Below are 22,744 nucleotides of genomic sequence, written 5' to 3'. Positions count from 1 at the left end.
ACAAACAAAAACGTACGTTACGATCCGGATCGCCCGAAGGATATCTGGGTTCGGAACTCGGGGAAGAGGGCCCGTTCGGGCACCTTTAACACGTGTCCGACAAGTCCCCGTACCCCTCCTGACACTGTACAATTGGAGAAATACACCCTCGTTTTAAAGATTTCCCTCCCGTCAACTTGAAGAAAAACATTGTTCTCGATATTGTGTCGTCTGATTTCATTTATTTATAACATTAGGGACCGTGAAGTTACGAGAGTCTGCTGCCTCGGAAGCTAAGTAACATTTGACGGACACAACACAGACACAAAACGCAGAACAGCACAGGCAGCAGTGACATTCCGGACAAGGGGAAGGCTCCTACCGTCTGAACTTAACTGGAAAAAGAAATTTCTCAGAACGTATGTTTAGAGCACAGCATTGTACGGTTGTGAGCCATGGACTGTGAGAAAACCACAAAAGAAGAGAATCAAAGCATTTGAGAAATGGTGCAAATAGAAAATTGAAAATAAGGCAACTCTCAGGATAAGAATGCAAAATCTCTGAGATTTGAGAAATACGAACATTTCTCAAAAGAAAACAGGTATGTGCTCCCTTTTCTTTTAAAACTATAAATAGTAGCATGGCTAGTACTATATGTTGTTCTACTAAACTGAATGAGTGCGACACTATTGATGAAGTTTCAATCTGGAAAGAAGTTTATCAATACCAATTAGCGGGAGGGGGGATGGGAAAAAATCACTCATCCAATCCAGAAGCCACTCACAGTTAGAGTAGTTAGTTTTTGATGTGTGTGTAATGGTCAATAACACTTAAAAGATCGTTGCAATAATTCTATCACTGTCCGTTTATCAGTTGCTAAGCAACCTATCAACAAGCTGACTATGCAATGATTAATATTTGTCCTATCCCGACCGTATATCGCTTCTCACTTGCTTTAAGCATCAAGACAATTACTATGCCGCTCATATAAGTCTCTGATAGTTATTATCAAGGTAATGTCCGTAAATTGCGGTTAATGTCACTGAATCACACACGCGACAATAACGCCCGATATGCAGCCGCGTATCTCGAACTCCGCGCCGATATTTGAGAATTCCCGCGCGATTTGTTTGCACCAAAGTAGGGCCGTGGTTCCCTAGAATAATTTTTAAATCAACTGCAGGTTGCAAATTAACAATTCTATGCCCATTCGTGAAAGTTACAGCAGATCCGCACTCGACTACTCGATCGCTCACACGAGCAACACAGAAGTTTTTGTTCTTACAAAGAGAAAACGTCGTGCATAATGCAACAAGGTTATTTGCTATGTCAAAACATATTTATATCTGTCTCATTAAAATGCATTACCTATTAAATGTTGTACATAATTAAATTCTTTACTCTGTAAATAATCAATAAAATTTAGAAATGAATGACATGAATAAAAAAAAGTCTCAAGTTGATACGACGTCACGGGTCACTACTGGTTTCGACTCCCCTACACTCACGTGACGCAAAGTAGGCCCGACTATATAGGACATACCCGTATAATGTTACAGAATGGACCTGCAAAGTTACAGACCAATATCCCTAACTTCTGTTTGCTGCAGAATCCTTGAACATATTCTCAGATCAAATACAATAAACTTTCTTGAGACTGAGAAGTTTATGTCCACAAATCAGCCCAGTTTCAGAAAGCATCACTCGTGCAAAACTCAGCTTGCCTTTTTCTAACATGATGTACTGAGAACTATGGATGAAAGGCAACAGGCAGATTCCATATTTATGGATTTCTGGAGAGCATTTGACACGGTGCCCCACTGCAGGCAATTATTAATGAAGGTACAAGCATACGGAATAAGTTTACAGATATGTGAGTGGCTGGAAGACTTCTTAAATAATAGAACCCCGTACGTTTCCCCGGACAGCAAACGTTCGTCAGAGACGAGAGCATTGTCAGGAGTGCCCCAGGAAAGTAGGATAGTGCTGTGGTTCTCTTTACACACGAATGATTTGGTGAAAAGCACGGGAAGCAATCTGCGGTTCTTTGCTGAAGATGCTGTGGTGTACACTTAGATGTCAAAGTTGAGTAACAGTAGGAAAGATACAAGATGACATAGACAAAATTTCCAGTTGGTTTGATGAATAGCAGCTAGCTCTAAATGTGGAAAAATGTAAGTTAATGCAGATGAGTAGGAAGAACAAGCCTGTAATGTTAAGTTACAGTATTACTACGGCGTAATGTTACAAAGTGGAATGAAACGGAAAGAACACGTGAGAACTGCGGTAGGCCAAGCTGAACAGTCGACTTCAGTTTATTGGGAGAATTTTAGGAAACAGCGGTCCTGCTGTAAAGGAGGCCACATATAGGGTGCCGGTGTGACCTATTCTCGAGTACTGCTCGCGTGTTTGGAACCCGTACCACGTCGGGCTGAAGGAAGACGTTGAAGCAATTCAGAGGCGGGCTGCTAGATTTGTTACCGGAAGGTCTGAACACCACGTAAGAGTTACAGACATGCTTCGGGAACTCAAATGGGAATCCCTGGAGGGAAGGCGATGTTCTTTTTGAGGAACACTACTGATAAAATTTAGAGAACTGGCATTTGAAGCTGACCGCTGAAAGATTCTACTGCTGCCAAGATACATAGTGCACAAGGACCACAAAGATAAGATTTGAGAAATTAGGGCACACACAGAGGCATACAGACAGTCGTCTTTCCATTACTATCTGTGAGTGGAACAGGAAAGGAAATGACTATTAACGGTACAGGGTACCCTCCGCCATACACTGCGCGGTGGCTTGCAGAGTATCTGTGTAGATGTAAGTGTGGATGAAACAAAACAGCTCACGAAATACAAAGGAAAGAGACCTTAAAACGCAGAATAGCACAGGCAAAAATGGCATTCCTGGCTAAAAGAAGTCTGGTAGTATCTAACATACACTTTAATCTGGGTTAGTAATTTCTCACAGTGTAGATTACGACCGAAGCAAGCACGGAATTGAACCGTGGACTGTGGGGAAGCGATTCGGACCAAAGCGAGCACGGAAGTGAACTACGGACTGTGGGGAAACTGGAACGGAAGAAAAACCGGGATGCATTCGAAATATGAAGCTGTAGAAGGATTTTGAAAATTAGGTAGAGTGATACAATGAGAAGTGAGGGGTTTCTCTGCACAACTGAAGAAGAAAGAAACATTACGTAAACACTGATACAAAGAAGGGACAGGATGATAAGTGTTAATAACTCGCACGATTCTGCACGGAGCTGCAGAGGATAAAAACTGGACGGTAAGATTAGAATATTTCAAATAAATAATTGAGGACATCTGTCGAAGGCGCTCGTCTAAGTGAAGAGATCGGTGCACGAGTAGTCAGAAGCCCGACGGGGGAAAAAAAAACAATGTTAATCAACGTAGAGTAGTTACGCCGATTTTGTTGCAAGTGAGACAAATGGAGAAATACATCAACCACACTTACAGTCAGTGACCAAAACAACAGTAATTTATTCCTACTATACAATTAAGATACCACGGGTAGTGCTGAACTACCGTGGCAAATATTAAGGACAGTGTACAGTATTCGAATCGAGAGAAGAATCATCTTGCAGCAGTGTTACCAACCTGTACGGTGACTGTGCTATGGCACCAGCAATGAGTGCCTTGTGGGTGAGCTGTGGCTTAGTGGTGGCAGGACTGGCAGAGTCAGTGCCACGGAGGTACCACTTCTTGCCTCCCTCGCCAGCAGCTCTGCCTGTGCCAGTTCTCCCGCTGTCAGTGTAAGTTTTGCCACCGCCACTGTCCGAAATGCCACAGGACGCGGAGGTCAGAGTACCGGCGTCGCCCGTCGACACCATCACGTCCGACGCTGCGGTGTCGTACTCGCAGTGGCTGCCGCCGAGGTGGGACGAGTCTGCAGCAGCCCAGCCGGTGCCACCAACCTCAGACTTCGACGGGCCGGTCGGGGTCGAGCCGGCGGTACTGTTTCCGTGGGAGAAAGACAGTGTTCGGTGGTTAAAGATTTGACGAGGTTTGTGCTGGTTAAACAGAGACGTTCAAAGCAGAACTTCAAATTGTACTTGCAACTGAGGCCAAAACAAGTAAGTTAATACGAGATGCAAAATTAATGGGAAACTTCAGTTCACGTAGAACACCGTACGGAGTTCTCCCTGAGATCAGGGAAAGACTAAAATGGCGAACAGGTTTTTTAGGTTAAAGTCAAAGTTCAGAAAGACAGCAATCGAGAAAAATAGAATAAAAGAAGCTTTGTGTACAGTAAATAGGGATACAGCTATGGGTAGTATCAATTTACTTCATCAAAATATCAGGGGGATAAAATATAAAGTAGATGAGCTGTTAGTGTGTTTAGATGATCTCAAAAATAAGAACGAGAGTGATGTACTTTGTCTGTCTGAACACCATGTAACTGTGGAGATGGATAGTGTCAGTATAAATGGGTATAATTTAGCATCTTGCACTTGCAGATCTAGCACAGTTAAACGAGGAGTAGCAATTTACACAAAACAAGGGCACAAATACAAAACTGTAGAAGTAAGCAAATTGTGTGTCGATCAGCAGTTTGAAGTTTGTGCGTGTGAACTACAGCTAGATAATGTAGTGTTGATATTAGCAACAGTGTAAAGGTCCCCTTTTGAGATTGGGAGCTATTTATAAAAACGTTTGTCTCCCTATTATGCTGTCTGCCAGACAAAAAGAAGAAGTTATTAATCTGTGGTGATTTCAATACAAACTTTCTAAGCAATTCTGATAAGAAAAGTGAACTAGAAGTGCTATTAATGACATACAACTTAGAACCAGTGATCAATTTCCCTACAAGTATAATTAAAGACACTGGCGCACTAATAGTTAGTGTATCTGTACAGCAAGAGGATGTAAAACTAACACATGCTTTCCCAGTGATAAACGGACCATGATGCACAATTGATTAACTAACAAAACCTAGCATGGTGTACAGTTTAGAAACCATTTTGTAGAAGTGTAGGGTTGCCTAGAGAAAGTTTAAGAAATGTTAATTGGGGAGAACTACTTAATGATCCAAATGCTAATGATAAAAGCAACATATTTTTTGATAAATTTATATCCCTTTTTTAACACTGTTGCCAAAAAAATTACTAAATGCAACACCAAACAGTTTTCAAAGAAACCTTTGATTACTACAGGTATTAAAGTGTCTTCAGAAAGAAAAAGCAAATTGTATGAGACAACAAGAATTAGTAAAAGACCCAGAAGTAATTTTACACTGTAAAAATTATTGTAAAATATTGAGAAAAGTTGTCAGAAAATCAAGAAATATTTATCTTAGAGATGAAATTTACAACTCGGTCAATAAAATCAATGGAATGTTGTTAGAAGGGAGACAGGAAAAGTAAACACTGGAGTAGGTAGCATTCCCTATTAAAGCAAACGAGACCATCTTAACCAACAGTAAACAAGTGTCTAATGTATTTAACGGCCATTTCTTAAGTGTAGGTGCAAAAACTGATGAGAATAGTTCAAAGAAAAAGCCTCACAGTATACGGAAGTCAGTTGAGAAACTTCAGTCAGATTAATTTTCAGCTAACAAACTCTTGTGAAATGAGGAAAATCATTAAATCTTTGAAAAATAAATGTCCTGTTGGAGTAGATGACATCTCTAACAAGACATTAAAACAATGTGTAACAGTTACAGCTGATGTTATGAGTCACATATGTAATGCAACCCTAACTCAAGGTATTTTCCCAGACAGGTTAAAATATGCCATTTTCAATCCTCTCTACAAAAAAGGGGACACCACAGATTTCAATAATTACTGGCCAGTATCTTTGCTTACAGAATTTTCAAAAATCATCGAGAAAGTAATGTACTTGAGAGTGGTTAGCCACCTCGACAGTAATGGAATACTTAGTAAACAACAGTTCGGATTTCAAAAATGCTGTTCCACTGAGACAGTAATCGACAATTTCACTGCCAACAAAATAGAGTCTTTGAATAGGAAAATGTCACCAATAGGAATTTTCTGTGACTTATCCAAAGCAATTGATTGTGTGAACCATGACATGTCACAGAAATTACAGTTCTGTGGTATACATAGAACAGTATATGAGTGGTTTAAGTCATATCTACAGAGCAGGCAGCAGAAAGTTCCTTTACATGGTTTAAGTGATTTAAGGAAGTTTGCCACTTCATCTAACTAGGGTGAAATTACATTAGGTATTCTACAGGTTTCTATCACGGGTCCCCTTCTGTTCTCGATCCATGTGAATGACCTCAATGAAACCAGAAGGTAAACTGACACTGTTTGCTGATGATACATTATTAATCCAGTGAAAGAAACTACAATAGAAAATGATACAAATAATGTCTTTGGAGAAGTTATTAATGGCTTTATGTGAATGGGTTTGCTCTGAACTTTGAAGAAACACAGGACATCAAATTTTCTGCTGCAAGGAGTACAGTTCCTTCAATAAATATTACACATCAACAGATGTCTGTAGCCAGAGTAGAGTAAAGTAAGTTTTTGGGTGTACATATAAATAAGAATCTTAATTGGAAAATTCATATTTCGGATCTCTTAAAGCGACTAGGTTCAGCAACTTTTGAAATTGGAATAATCACCTGTTTTGAGGATACAGAAATTAGCAAGCTAACATACTTTACATGTTTCACTCTCTGATGCCATACAGAATAATATTTTGGTGTAGCTAAACACTTAGGCTAAAAGTATTCACTGCTCAAAAGAAAATGGTTAGAATAATGTGTGGTGCTCATAGTCGCACATCTGGTAGGTGTCTGTTTAAACGGTTAGAAATTCTTACACCAGCATCACAGTACACTTACTCAGTAATGAAATTTGTTCTCAACAACATGGACGATTTTAAAAACAACAGTGACATTCACGAATATAATACGAGAAGAAAAAAATACTTACACTATTCTCTACTTAACCTACCTTTGGCACGGAAAGGGGTAAAACGTGCTGCTGTAAAACTTTTCGATAAATTACCAGATGAAATAAAATGTCTGACAGACGGCAGTAATATTTTCAAAAATAAATTGAATTCATATCTCCTTGACAACTCCTTCTATACCATAGATGACTTCTTCAACAGCAATAAATCAATCCCTAAGCATAGTATATGCATTTTGTGCCATTTAAGGGAATGATATATGTACTAAAATTTTTAAGTTTTCTTAAAAAATACCACCTCAACTCGTGTGCACGTTTCTTACGCACTTGACACGTTGCACAACATAACGGTTACCGTGAGATAGATCAATGGAAGACTTAACTAATTAACTAAAACAATATTTTTTCACCCATCGAGCAGAGTCATACGTTACCTGACTGGTCACGGACCGTATGCTACGTACCTGTACAAAAGCAGAAGGCAATGACGACAGTCGTGCTTGCAGCAGTGTACGCACTCCACAGCACACACTGTGGGACTGTGCGCCCCACAGAGACACGGCGGGTAACGGTTCCCGGGCATTGTGGACACCGTGCCCCAAAACAGCGTAAAGGAACAAATGTACCAGGTGAGTATGACGATAAAGTGGTGACAGTAGCCGGGAAGGCCAAAGAGGACTTCACGAGGAATTCGATCACACGACAGCACGCCTACATCACGGCAAGACGACACGTCTTACACGACGACGAGAGACAACTGGGATCGGCGATCACCGAACGAAACAGTTTTCAGGACTGTCCGTCATAACGGTGTCAGTGATTGTGAAAATGTAGATTTCAAGCTACAGTGACTCGTGGAATCGATTTCCACAAAGGAAATGATCCAGATGCCCGAGGAATCTGGCGGGCGACCACCGTCGACAGACACAGTTTCGAGGGAGGATCCGGTAGCAGATACACGACCTTCTACACCTTAGGTGCACCCCAATAAATGAACGTAAACAGAAGTGTTCCAATTTTACTCACACAATATGTGGTGACTTAAAAAAAGCTATGCCTGGGACAGTAATTCCCTAATCCGACTTTTTAATCTCCGACCGACAACGCAGGAGGAGTCCATTACTTTTTCACAAACAGCAGATGCAGACGTGAAGGGCGACAGCGTGCCCTACCTACTGCACGGCGATTCTCCCGCGTCACAGTCAGATTCCTCGAGGACTGCCAGACGACACTGCGGTGACGGGGACCGCGTCGGGAGAACAACTCGCAAACTCGCACCGGCCGTTTCACACCCTCCAGTCCGTAGTCTCCAAATGCAATATCGAGAAATCTCTCTTATCCCAACCGTCGGTGGAATATCTGGCGCACACTATCTCCTGTGACAGTATTAAGCCCACACGAAAGCTGGCCGAAGCCAGCGTCGTGCTTCCTCACCCCACATATCTGTAGGAGGGCCAGTCTTTCTCAGGGAAGGTAACGTATCGCGGAAAATTTATCCCGAGCGTGGCGCCGACTGTGCGTCCGTTCGAAAACCGTGGAAGGAGGGTACAGCTTTTGTATGGTTCGAGGGACGAGAGCAGGTGTTCAGACACCTGCATCTGCATACATTATCAGCACGCCACTGTAGGGTGTGAGGTGACCCGAACCACTACCAGTCATTTCCTTTCCGTTACGTTCGCTAACAGAAAGAGGGATAAACAACTGTCTGCATATCTCTGTATGAACCCTAATCTCTCTACCCTTATCTTCACAGGCCTTACGTGAAATATACATTGGCAGGCAGTAGAATCTTTCTGCAGTCAGCTTCAAATGCAGGTTCTCTACAGTTTCTCAATTGTGTTCCTCAAAAAGAACGACGTCGTCCCTCTGAGGATTCCCATTCGTGTTCCCTAAGCAGCTCCGTAGCACTTGCGTGTCGTTCGAACCTACCGGTAATAAATCTAGCAGCCTGCCTACCAATCGCTTCGGTGTCTTCCTTTAACTCGACAAGGTACGGATCCGAAACATTCGAGAATAAAACTTCCTGGCAGATTAAAACTGTGTGCCGGACTGAGACTCGAACTCGGGACCTTTCCCTTTGGCGGGCAAGTGCTCTACCGACTGAGCTACCCAAGCACGAGTCACGCCCCGTCGTCACAGCTTTACTTCTGCCAGTACCTCGTCTCCTACCTTCCAAACTTTACAGAAGCTCTCCTGCGATCCTTGCAGAACTAGAACTCCTGAACGAAAGGATATTGCGGACAAATGGCTTAGCTTCTGTAAAGTTTGGAAGGTAGGAGACGAGATACTGCCAGAAGTAAAGCTGTGAGGACGGGGAGTGAGTTGTGCTTGGGTAGCTCAGTCAGTAGAGCACTTGCCCGTCAAAGGCAAAGGTCCCGAGCTCGAGTCTCGGTCCGGCACACAGTTTTAATCTGCCAGGAAGTTTCATATCAGCGCACACTCCGCTGCAGAGTGAAAATCTCATTCTGGAATCATTGAAGAATAGTTCGCATTAGCATCCTGTATGCTCTCTCATTTACAGATGAACAACTCTTCCCCAAAACTCTACCAATGAAACAAATTTGACCACTTGCCTTCCTTATCACAACCCCCACACGTTTTTCTACATTTTATCACTTTGCAATATTACACCTCAAGACACAAACAATGTGATGTGTTGAGAAGGACACTACTAATGCTGTAGTCTAACATTATACGTTTGTTTTTCCTACTAACCTCCATTAACCGTTTCACTGCTTCAGACGTCCTCTCTGCATTCTGTACTGAAACTGCACTCCTTGACGTATGCTGACGCCTGTGCCGAGAGGCGGCATTCTGCCCGACGTAAAATACTTATTACCCTATTTTTCGAGAACTATTACATAAAAAAGTTGAAATTTGCACGTCTTACAGTCCGACATCTTTTCTCGATAAAGGACTTAATTTACTGTCATTATCCCTTGTACTTTCTGGGCTGCATCAATTTGAGTAAAACACTGCACGAAATTTCAAAGAGTGTGCAGAGGTAAAAATGCATTGCTTAAACTTTGCGTACGGATGGTTTTAGCTCGTACATTTCAGAGACTGAAACTTAGGTAAGGTATTGAAACTTTATTTAAAACTGGTGATAATTTCATTTAATTCTCAAGTTATTGGGTTTTATACCCAAAGGACAGTCATGTGGGACGCACCCCTCCACGTCACTGCACATTCGGAATCGTGTGGTCAATTCAATTATCATATCTCAAATGATGTAAGATACTGAGATGAGGTTTTCTGCAAACGATAGCACGCAATGAGGCACATACGCCGTACGATAAATACTCGAAACCCTTTTATTCCCCGAGATACGAAAGTAACTCACCTGCAGCAGTGAGAGGTCGGCAGCTCAGTATGCACAGCACTGTAGGAATACCGGAGTGGTGCACCTGAACACATCCACAGTACTGGGGAAGCGGCACTGCAGGACATACGTACATGCCCACAGCAGCAAGAGGGTTAACTTACATTCTCCTACATTTAGAACTAGCTGCCTTTCATCACACCAACTAGAAATCTTGTCTAAGTCGTACCCTCCTACAGTCTATCAACTACTGACCCCTTGCCACAGAGCACAGCACCTTCAGCAAACAATCACAGATTGCTGCCCACCCTGTCTGCCAGATCATTTACGTATATACCAGGTGTACCGGTATGAAATGAGTGTTTTTTTGTGAAAATGAAACACTAATTTTGAATTGAAAAGTAAAAACATTTTATTCAAGGTACTGACCATTGTTTCCTATACATTTTGACCACCTTTCTGGCAATTTGTGGACACCACGCCAATAGAAATTTTCGTCTTTTGAAGCAAACCAATCAGACACCCAATTTTCGACTTCTTCGTAGGAATCGAAGTGTTCCTCAGCCAATGCGTGTCCCACTGATGAAAACAAATGGTAGTCGGAAGGGGCCAAGTCTGGTGAATACGGCTGGTGGGGTAGCAGCTCCCATCTGAGTGTTTTGATTGCTGTGTGTGCAGGTGCATTGTCGTGTAAAAAAATTACTTTGCCACGTCTTATGGCCCATTCTGGTCTTTTTTCGATCAATGCATAGTTCAAATTGATCATTTGTTCCCTGTAGTGATTAGTATTCACAGATTCACCGGGTTTTAGAAGCTCGTGATACACCACACCATTCTGATCCCACCAAACACAGAGCATTGTCTTCTTGCCGAAACCGTCTGGTTTTATAGTCGATGTTGACGGTTGTCCCGGATTAACCCACAATTTTTCTCATTTAGGATTCTTAAAATAAATCCATTTTTCATTGTCAGTAACAATTCGATGCAACATTGATTTTCTTTCACGTCTTTGAAGCAAAATTTGACAAATGGTTTTTCGGTTTCCCATCTGTCTTTCATTCAATTCCACACTTTCGGATCTTTCCCGTAGCTTTCAAATGGTCAGAAATTGATTGTTGTGCAACATTTATCATTGCTACCATTTGCTTCTGACTCAAAGTATCATCTCCATCCAATATTGCTTGCAATTTGGCGTCTTTCAACTTTTTTGGCAATCTTGCACGTTCTTCATTTCTTACATCAAAATCTTATTTCTGAACCGTTGAAACCACCTTTTGCACGTTGCTTCTGATAGAGCACGATCACCATATGCCTCGACAAGCATTCGATGTGACTCTGCAGCACTTTTTTCCAAATGAAAACAAAAAATTAATGCTTTCCACAAATCATCACTTTCTGGCAGAAAATTCGACATTTTTAACACGATGAAAACATATAGTGTTGTTTGTTCCATGACTTGATGTATACTAAATATCTTTGACAGATGTCATACTAACCAAACAAAAAAAAAAAAAAAATTAAGGCTCGTTTACAACAAATGTTCCCTATCGACACATTTGTATCGTAACGCTCATTTCATACCGGTACACCTGGCAAATAATAATAGTGTGACACTTCTGTCAATAACCGTCTCTCTGACGAACACTCACCACTGAGGACAGCATTCTGGATTCCATTACCTGAGAAGTCTTCAAGCCACTGTCGGTCCACACCTGTGAATGCTACAGTTGCACCACTATGTAAAATTTTCGCTACAGAAGGGCTTCCTCTCACACTGATCGGACAACGGGCATAATTTTCTCTCAGAGGTCTTCTGCGAGTTTTTCCGTATCATCGATATTTGCTACCTGCTGTCTCCAGCTTTCACATCTGGATAAAATGCCGAGTGCACTTTGTGCGCACCTTTAAAATACAAATGAGGAAATACGGAGCAGACACTTTTACGGATCATGTTTACGTCGACTTCCTGCAGGCGATGCCTACTGGGGAGAAGAGTACAGCAGAACTACTCCACGGCCTTCAGCCCCCCATACTCTTCCACTTTGTGCTGCAAACACCGTCGGGACAATCTGCAGTGCCTTCTCCACACTTCAGGCCGGGCACCTGCATGTGGGCGCGGGGCTTCAGATGCGGGAAGAGAGGATCTGGGCAGTTGCCGAGTGGCAGCGGTGACGCTGCACGTTTGTCAGTCACGCACCGTCAAAATCGGCTTCGCGCGGAGCAGGTGAATGGACCGCTCCCACCTTCGGGCACTACCGCAGTCATTCACCTCGACAACGCCGACTTTCGTTTCTCTCCTGTCGTAATCACTGCTCCCTCACTTCCTCCTTTCGAGCTCGTCCCGCCCACGCGTCCTCAGCTCCGTTTGCCGTATCACCCCCACTCTCGTCTCCCGTGTATAGGATGGCCGAGGCGGTCCGTACTTTGCACAGTAATCGGGCTGCATCACTGACCCTGCGAGTGCTGCCCCTGTTCCCGTCTGTGCCGGGACACGACACGGGTACAGCTTCACCTTCACTACGGGCGACGAAGCTGCCGGGCCTCCGGGTAGGGATTTTCGAGCTACTACAGTTCGATTCCTTTATCTTGGTGGTTCGCACATGCCCGCCCAGATGCGGGAGATTGCTGCGTTGCCAGTTGTACGCGCCAAGAGAAGTAGCGCCATATTATAGTTCGCAAGCTTACGTTTAGGGGGGAGCGCGCAGTTTATGAAGTAAAGCCACCACGGCCGCATTAACCCTTTCGCTGCTACAGAGACGTGCTCCCCGCATTCCGCGCTGTGTGCGATTTTGTCATCACTGCACTGCTTGCCTGTGCTGACACACGGTGTTCCCACTGCTTTGACACTTATCATTCGATTTCACAAAAACTATTTGGCCCAAAAATTTGATTTTTACATATCTTCTTGACTGATACCTCCCCCCATAAATGACTTAATTTTGTTTCGATGTTCAACGCAGTTATTGTGCAGCATTAGATGTAGTAAACCACTGCACGAAATTTTGAAGAGTTTGCAGACGTAAAAGTCCATAGCGTATACTTTCCGTATGGTCGATTTTAGTTGCCACTAGAAATTTCAAAAAATTACATTCAAACGAATAAAATTCATGAAGTAAGACACTGTAGATATTGTTTTTAAATAAAGAAAATATTACGCACAAAACAAGGTTTGAACTCAGAACCTTTCGGTTAGCAGCCAAATACTTTAACCATTGCAGCTTGTCATTCAATGCATCTCCCGAAGGACTCTAAAATTTCACACTGAATACCGACAAACACTGTTGGTATGACTATGAATTACTCACGTTTAGTCGAAGTACAATAGGAAATAACAATTACCGCTGTTCTTTATTGTGAAAAAGCAGTTAGTGAGAATGATACAAACACCTTTCCTTGCTATTGCCTGAATTAGGAGGCTTATTGCTTGTTTGGTTTAATTAATTAATAGAATATGAAGCAATTGGTATAAAGAACGCTTTTTCCAAACTTTCTGTAAAAGAAAGTCTGCTATCAAGACTTTGCTTTTGTTCAATTACTTTATTTATGGCTGAATGTTTCTAAAACTGAAGACACTCGTCCGTGCTCTGCACTGCAGTCGAGCTCTGGCAATGTCGTTCTCTGTTCATTGGATGACTGTTTTGTGACGTCAGATGCACAGAACGAACCTAAACTCAGCCACCATCATAAATGACGCGCACTTTAGGTACAGTTCCGGGCAAAGGTGAGCCAGCAGTGTCAGGCCGGCTGTCCCGAGCATCGGAAGACACCATTCGCAGCCCCGTCCCGGCACACGGCCGAACGAGGGTCGGCACACCGAGACACCGCTGACGAGGTCAGTACTGCTTCACGTGTTCCAACATTTCTACAGAATCCAAACTGATCTTCCCCGATGTCCGCTTCTACCAGTTTTTCCATTCGTCTGTAAAGAATTCGCATTAGTATTTTGCAGCTGTGACTTATTAAACTGATAGTTCAGTATTTTCACATCTGTCAACACCTGCTTTCTTTGGGATTGGAATTATTATATTCTCCTTGAAGTCTGTGGGTATTTTGCCTGTCTCATACATCTTGCTCACCAGATGGTAGAGTTTTGTCATGACTGGCTCTCCCAAGGCCATCAGTAGTTTTAATGGAATGTTGTCTACTCCCGGGGCCTTGTTTCGACTCAGGTCTTTCAGTGCTCTGTCAAACTCTTCACGCAGTATCTTATCTCCCATTTCATCTTCATCTACATCCTCTTCCATTTCCATAATACTGTCCTCAAGTACATCGCCCTTGTATAGACCCTCTATATACTCTTTCCACCTTTCTGCCTTCCCTTCTTTGCTTATAACTGGGTTGCCATCTGAGCTCTTGATATTCATACAAGTGGTTCTCTTCTCTCCAAAGGTCTCTTTAATTTTCCTGTAGGCAGTATCTATCTTACCCCTCGTGAGATAAGCCTCTACATCCTTACATTTGTCCTCTAGCCATCCCTGCTTAGCCATTTTGCACTTCCTGTCAATCTCATTTTTGAGACGTTTGTATTCCTTTTTGCCTGCATCATTTACTGCATTTTTATATTTTCTCCTTTCATCAATTAAATTCAATATTTCTTCTTTTACCCAAGGATTTCTATTAGCCCTCGTCTTTTTACCTACTTGATCGTCTGCTGCCCACACAGTTAGTGAGGACAATATTACAATAACTACTCTAATATGTGGGCCCTTCCTGGATTTTAAAAGTGATATTAAAGTCGCCTATCGCCAGAATTCGAAAACTGGCCCGAAGCACAAATGAGGTTAGAAAGGGTGAGGAGGATTTCTCTGCTCCGCCCTGGGAGGTGCTGTAACTACTACAACGGGTCCTATTGTGACCAGCTGCAGGAGACGCAGAATGCAGCTCCCCACAGTTGTGCTCTCCATCAGTGGTGAAACTGAAGCCCAGCACCACCTCTCAGCAGCCACTCTGTAGCTTCGAAAAGCCGAATCCCGACTGGTAGTGGCCGAGCCGGTGGAAGTAACTGTGGAAAGTAGGTCGCCACGGCTCGGGCAACGTCTCGATGGTCGGTTCGGAGACTCCCACGGCTGCCACGAGGCTTGTCCCTTCTCTCCCGGAAACCCTCCTTATTGTCTCAAATATGGCTGTACCTGTAGTGGAACAGTTCACATCTGTCAGTAACAGTTGCCACGAACTCTTCTTCCCTTGCTCGACTGTGGAAGTGGAGAGTATAATTTTGCAGTCCCTCACACATCGTCTTCAGGATAATGCCTGTGTATGTCGCACATCACACTCTTAGTGAATAAATGCAGCAATCTCGTTATTATACCACAATCAGGTGTTGTTGTCGTTTTAGTCTTCAGTCCTGAGACTGGTTTGATGCAGCTCTCCATGCTACTTGAAATATTGTATCCCGGCTAAGACACAAGTTGAAAATATGGTCACTATTTTTTATTTACTTAAATTTGCAATATTTCGTGACAGTACCTTTTCCGTTAGACGTTTGCAAGGCGATATTAGTCTTGGCTTCAGTTGTCTAAGTATGATTCCACAATGCATCTTTGTCGGCTGCAGAAAAGACGTGGTTCAACGTGTTTGCCTCATTTTGGTGTTTCAAATACCATTTCTTCAAATGTAGTTTCTTTTTTTATCGCTAATACAAAAAAAATAGTAACATAATTCAAAATTATTTATGACGGCGACCTTCACATTGTTCTTCCGTCAACACGCACCAAGAGTTAGCTGCCGACTGACTATAGTCAAAGACGACTCCAGCGTCAAAGATACTTTACACAACACACAAGCTTCCACTTGTAATCAGTCTCTTTGCTATTCTTCGATACATTTACTAATAGTAATCAATATGCTTTCACTCTCAAAAACATAAGTAAATTGACATATAATAAGGCAAATTACAATAAATTCTGACAAAAAGTATAAAAAAACATTTACAATTTGGTATCGACAAATACAGTAAAAAAATAACATCTCCCAGATCCATTACATACTCTATCCTGTGCAAGCTTCTTCATCTCCCAGTACCTACTGCAACCTACATCCTTCTGAATCTGCTTAGTGTATTCATCTCTCGGTCTCCCTCTACGATTTTTACCCTCCACGCTGCCCTCCAATACTAAATGTGTGATCCCTTGATGCCTCAGAACATGTCCTACCAACCGATCCCTTCTTCTAGTCAAGTAGTTCCACAAACTTCTCTTCTTCCCAATTCTATTAAGTACCTCCTCATTAGTTATGTGATCTACCCATCTAATCTTCAGCATTCTTCTGCAGCACCACATTTCGAAAGCTTCTCTTCTCTTCTTGTCCAAACTATTTATCGTCCATGTTTCACTTCCATACGTGGCTACACTCCATATAAATACTTTCAGAAACGACTTCCAGACACTTAAATCTATACTCGATGTTAACAAATTTCTCTTCTTCAGAAATGCTTTCCTTGCCATTGCCAGTCTACATTTGACAGCCTCTCTACTTTGACTTCAGATGTACAAAAATTATTTTACTGTAACTATAATCTTGACGAACAAATTGATGAACTCGATTTTATGAGGGTATGGTGTTTGCACAAACAGTTATTTAACATCTGAGAAATATGATGGTACGTGGATGGTTAAATACTAGTAACACGTACATTCAGAAACAGAATTTACCATAACTACATGTTTAATGCAGAGTGTTGAACTACTGCAAACAGTGACAATGTGAAAGTTCCTAAGAAGATTGGGATAAGACAGTGATGAAAATAAAACAAGAAAAGTGAATTACACACAGGTTGACTAGAAGCAAACACTGTGAAATGGAGAGGAAAGCAGTGGGTCACGAGAAATAGAGACAGCAAGGATATTTTCGCCAAGCATGAAGTTTTAGTGATATTAAATCTTAAACATTAGTGGATATTTACTTTTTATGCACACTGTAAACCTACTTGTAAATTAAATATCAAAAGGAGGGAAGGATAGCATTCTATGGCCAGTCAACAACAATGGCAGTAGGGAAAAGCACAAGTTTGGAGTAGGGACGGACGGGGTAGAAACTGGCCACATTCTTGCCAGAGAACGCCACCATTTACCTGTCTGCGACACCACCATCTGTGAGAATTTCTAATGTACAGTCAGGATTGATGTGGAACAAACCAAGAAGACCCAACACTGCCAGGTAAAACTAATGTGTCAGTAAAATAATCAAGTCTTTACCGTGTAATATCTGAAGCGTGTCCTCTTGTGGCTGTCTCCTGCAACAATTGGATGGAGTTTCAGATAAACTAATTCAGTAAGACTTTGCAGTAAATACAGGAAACTATACTAACAGCTGTAGGTAACTGATTGTTCCTCAAGATTGTTTAATGGTAACATATATCAAAAGCAGTAAAGCATGCACATTATAACTGTGAAAATTATGTAAACTACTGACAGCATAATACATCATCTGCACTTTAGGTTAACTGCTTAAGGGGGGATAGGACGTCAAACGGGCCGACTTGGAGCAGGAGAGGCACCACAGGACATTTTAATTTCCACTGTCTATACTTCTACAAGTAAATTCATAAAACTTTGTCAGCATGACCAGGAAGGATTCAGGATTCACACTCGTAGCAGCGGAAGTTAAAAAAAAAAAACATTGCAAAAAATTTTTTTTACATGTGAAATTTCATCATTTTTTCACTTTCTATTGACTGCATTTGTTGCTATAGGTACACTTTTCTTCGTAAGTAATAGAGACTGTCCCATGAATTTTGCACAGCATACAAACCATACTTATAGGTGTCTGAAACTCAAGAATCTATTTAATTTATGAAAAAATGAATGAGCTGTTACGTTTTAAACTTTATGCTTAGAAAAAAAATCAAATTTTGTAGTTAATTATCTCAATTTTTACCACAGTTTTTAATAGATTTGGAAGATTCTAGAGTTTCATACACCTGTAAGTATGGTTTGTATGCTGTGCAAAATTCTTACTTGTGAAGAAAAATGTACCTATAGCAACAAATGGAGCTAACAGTAAGTGAAAAAATGATGAAATTTCATACCTAAAAAAAATTTATTTTGTTATGTTTTTGCACTTCCACTGCTATCAGTGTGAATCCTGAATCCTTCCTGGTCATGCTGACCAAGTTTTATGAATTTATTTGTAAAAGTATAGACAGTAGAAAATAACATGTCCTGTGGTGTCTCTCCTGCTCCAAGTCGGCCCGTTTGATGTCCTATCCCCCCTTAACCGATTCCTTTTTATCTATCACTACTACTACTACTACTACCACTACTACTACTAACAAAAGCACTAATTATTATTTGTCAACTGGTAATAACTTCATATTCGACAAACACATATTTCATTTCGTTGTAACTTCATTTGGTGTTTTAGATTCATTTTGCAACATTTTTCAGCATTCGATATCACTCTACGCACTGACAAGAAAATACGTGGAACAACTTTGACACAGAGCAAGAAAAGTGAGAAGATGCACTCCCCGCATATAAGAAACATTTGTTATTACATAAATGAGAGCTGTGGGCCACAGGCGGTCAAAAAGTGTTTCAGTGGCTCAATATGTGAGGTTACAGAAATATGTCACTGCAAAGACTTGAAAAAAATTCAATGAAATAGTTTTAAGCAGGTGTATACACTTCATGAAGCCCAGGAGGGCACATCTTAATCACATATTGTTCCTGCAACTTTCAGTCATTAAATTGTAGTTAACATATACTATTACTACTGATAGGTAACAGAAATTATTAAATGGAATCAACAAGTGTAGCAAATATGCCTGAAATGCAACAAACGTACATAAAAATATCAGATAGATTTCAGCCATTTCTGTAGTAAGTCAGGTATGGGGAGTTATGGAAAAAAACACGCACACGCACACAGCAACACTGCGCAGTTACGTCGGCAGAGAACACAGTGCTATGACTGCAGTTTGGCAGGTACTCTGGTTAGGGTTGCGTCAGGTGGTGTCAGAGAAGAGAAAAAAGAGGCAGGAAGAGGGAGGGAGGATTGGGGAAGGGGGTCCGATGGCTCAGAGGGAGAGGCAGCACATACACGGGATAGGCCGGGTCGGGTCGTTAGGAGGAAGAGACCATAATGTAAAGGTTGCATGTACAAATCTGAGCAATTTAAAAACTTCAGGAAAAACATCCCTAGTCCTGGGAAACACAACATTCCACAGCTCTCTATATTTGTTACTAAAGCACACTCGAAGCTTACGGTTCTGAAGGACTAGTAACACTCGTCAGTCGACAGCTTCGGAACGTCGAGTTTGCCACACCTGTATCGAGCTGAGACCGTCTGGATTACCTGGCGTGCTAGCCACGTAAACTACCCGGGAGGCACGTGTACCTCGTCAAATACTGTGCAAACAGTAACATATCACAACTACGATTATACTGGAATTCTGATACATATATGTGGAAACTTACTCGATTGTCAGTGGCACCCTCTCCGAAACGTAAGTCTGGATCCTCTTTGATACAGCCACCAAATCCTGTGACTGCTAATGGATCTTCAAAAACCTGGAAGCCGGACAATAATTAGTGTTAACCGAAGCTATCGGCAAGTGTTCCCGTATATTAACGGGCTTTCATTTTAAAGAAAAGGTGAGAAAAATGCAAAGCCTGATCCCTGTATTATTAAAACTTATTTAAATGGGAAAATTCTGCCTTTTCATTTCACAGCAGCTGGAAGGGGAATCATTATAAATACACAGTTTACAACACCTTAACTTACCTGTAAATATTCTTTTCTGTACAATGTCTACAATTAGACCGATGTTTAAATTCATGCAGAACACGAGACTCGAGTTGTAGAACTGGCACCGATACTGTGTACTAAGCGGTGACTGTCACTGTGGTCACAGATTGCCGTATTTAAGTGTCGTGCGCACGAGTTGTGTAACCACACAGCGTGAAAGCTAAAAATGGCTGTGTCGATGTTACCCATTTTTAAGTGGCACGCACCCATCAACGTGAGGCACTGTCTTTCACCATTTCTGTTACGCACTGGCATCCCATAATATTCATTACTGCAGCATCGATGATCAGGTAATTTGCACAACATCACTGTCTATTTATTACACAAGAGGAAATAAAACCTGTATGTAGAGAGTACTGCACGTCTATCCATTCACTGTCATCCATGTAGGTAGCTTGCAACTACATACATACAGCAATATTAATGAACAAGCAAAGGTCTGACAGAACTTGACATGTAGTAGCTACATACCTCTCTCTTAATGTTCCGTGTGTCACAAATGGTAAGTGGATCATCAGCAAATGCATCAGTCTGTATCTAGCCAAAGAAAAAATAAAACAAAATTAATTTTGATCACTGTGCTTCTGTAGGTAATATATATGCAGACACTACATTCATTACATGGAGACTGCTACCTAACAAAAAATAAATAAATAAATAAACAGTAAACAATTCGGTTCCTGTGACTGAGCTTTGTCGAATGCACCAACGGTTCTGGAGAAATTTTGAATATCGAGAGGCAATGTTGACTGTGATATATACTAGAAGCTAAATTGAAATACGTAAGTCCACGAGCAAAACATATGAAGTTTCAAAAAAAGCTTTTGACAATGTTTAATGTGATACACTCTTTTCATCTCTGAAGTTATCAAAGAATAAATTGCAGGAAGTGAAATAGTTTCCACAAGATGTACAGAAAACAGATTGTAATCCCAAGACTAGGAGACACAAATGATGCAGCAGTCGAGAAAGGAGTGAGATGGGAAAGTATTCTCTCACCTTAGTTATTTGTACATCGAGCAAGTAGTGAAGGAAACGCAAGTGGAATTTAAATTTACATGGAACGAGGGGGCAAGTAATGAGGATAGCTGAATTGAGTCAGGTGATGCTAAGGGAAATCTGATTATGAAATTAGGTTACGAAACTATCAGACAAGTTTTGTCATTTCAGCATTTAAGTTCTTTACAACGTCAAAAATGAAGAGGAAATAAAAGGAAGACTTGCAATAGCGAGAGATCATTCCTAATAGTGAGAAATATTTGAACCTCGAATATACAGAGAACGTGAAAAGTTTTATTTTTGTCGTGTTATCACCACCTCGACACATCCGGTGTAATGAAAGAGTGAGCAGCAAAAGGTGGACCCCTGCCGTCAACCACGTGGACCAGCTGCTCACACTTGGAGTGAAGCTAAACTTTTTGTAAAGGATGAGCCAGACAATAAGGGATTTTACTTTATTATATGAGCCTCAAACCATAACTTCATTTTTCCATTGCGGCCAAGCCACGGCCGGCAGTGTTAGCTGCCTGTAAATTCTTTCATCCCACGGTCTTGTAACAGGAAGTCAGCACCGAGAAAGGGCACCTTGTTCACGCGCCTCTCTCGTGTGCTGACGAGGTAACGCCGCCGCAGGCGTCGCTTAGCAGGTAACGCTCTGGAAAGTTCCATGCCGCCCGCACGGTTTGCTCGGTCCTGACCAATCAGGGTGGAGGAAGCCGCGTGGTGCGTCGAATATACCCGGCCGCCCGTCGCCGGGCCCGCTCTCTTGTATTCTTGCTCACCCGCGAGTCGGATGCGCGTCCTGTAGCACTGAACATCTCCCGCTTCTCCCGGTGCTACGGCACTGTGGACTTAGTTTTGGCAGACAACAACTTTCGGTAGCTTCGCGAACAATGTTCGCCATATTGTAAGCTCTGGCTCACCCTCACCTCCTTAGGCCTATGTAGCCCCTTTTCATCATGCTTTAGCCAATAAATGACCTTTCTCTAAAATTACCCTATTATTCCACAACGCCCACCGCCTGCCCATACCCGCCATCCTGTACATTTTAGTTTCAATGTGTAAGTTAAAATTCACCCTAACTTCCTACATCGTTCATACTAGAGACATGCTCTTGAGAAATTTTTAAATGTTAGGCAGTCCTTTCTGGAAGTATTTGTCTGGAGCGTATCCTCACATGGACATGAAATAAGGATATCAAATAGTATGGACAAAGAGAGAATAGAAACTTTTGAAGTGTGTGCTGCAGAGGAATGGTAAAGATCAGATGGGTACAGTGTGCGATTTGCAAGGGCGGATGGGGGGGGGGGATACCCCCCCCCCCCCTCTGCATCAGACCATCCCCTCCTCTGGTTTCAGTTTATGCATCCCAACCTGGGATGTTTATTTTCCACGCACTGGAGTAAAACTTTACATGTAATTTAAATTTGTGGAGCTGAACACTGAAAGTTTTTAATACAGTCTTACTGTTAATACTATTAATATGTTTACTTATAAATTTTGAAAGAGTGTTATGTAGCAGTTAAGCATTTCAAAACATTAGAACTAAATCATCATTCTAATGTTGTCATTGTTGCTTTCGTCTAAGGTGCGTCATCCGTTTACTCGCGAGCTTGCGAGGGAAGTAGTGTGGCAGTCGTACCGCAGAGTTGGGTCAGCTGGGGGCTGAAAGTCCTACCCCGGGCCCTGACACGGGGTGCTGACCAGCCCGGTACCTGTGTGAACATTTACCGTTAGGCCACCTTTGGCAACGGTATGGAGCGGACTAACGCGCCTGGGACAAAAGCACAAA

At 41.9% G+C, this 22,744-nt stretch overlaps 1 protein-coding gene across 1 annotated transcript in view; it reads right to left on the bottom strand.

Annotated features, from left to right (window-relative positions):
• Positions 1-22,744, bottom strand: part of LOC126212788 (uncharacterized) — a 344,572-nt gene that overhangs the window by 70,569 nt on the left and 251,259 nt on the right. Inside the window, exons 42-45 of the mRNA XM_049940191.1 lie at positions 20,425-20,490; positions 19,623-19,715; positions 17,400-17,437; positions 3,601-3,957 (exon numbers count right to left, since the gene is read on the bottom strand). Of these exons, the coding sequence (XP_049796148.1) occupies positions 3,601-3,957; positions 17,400-17,437; positions 19,623-19,715; positions 20,425-20,490 (554 nt within the window). The remainder of the gene's footprint in view (positions 1-3,600; positions 3,958-17,399; positions 17,438-19,622; positions 19,716-20,424; positions 20,491-22,744) is intronic.

This window comes from Schistocerca nitens, chromosome 11, assembly GCF_023898315.1.
Source record: "Schistocerca nitens isolate TAMUIC-IGC-003100 chromosome 11, iqSchNite1.1, whole genome shotgun sequence".
NCBI lineage: Eukaryota > Metazoa > Arthropoda > Insecta > Orthoptera > Acrididae > Schistocerca > Schistocerca nitens.
This window is presented reverse-complemented; position numbering and strand designations above follow the sequence as displayed.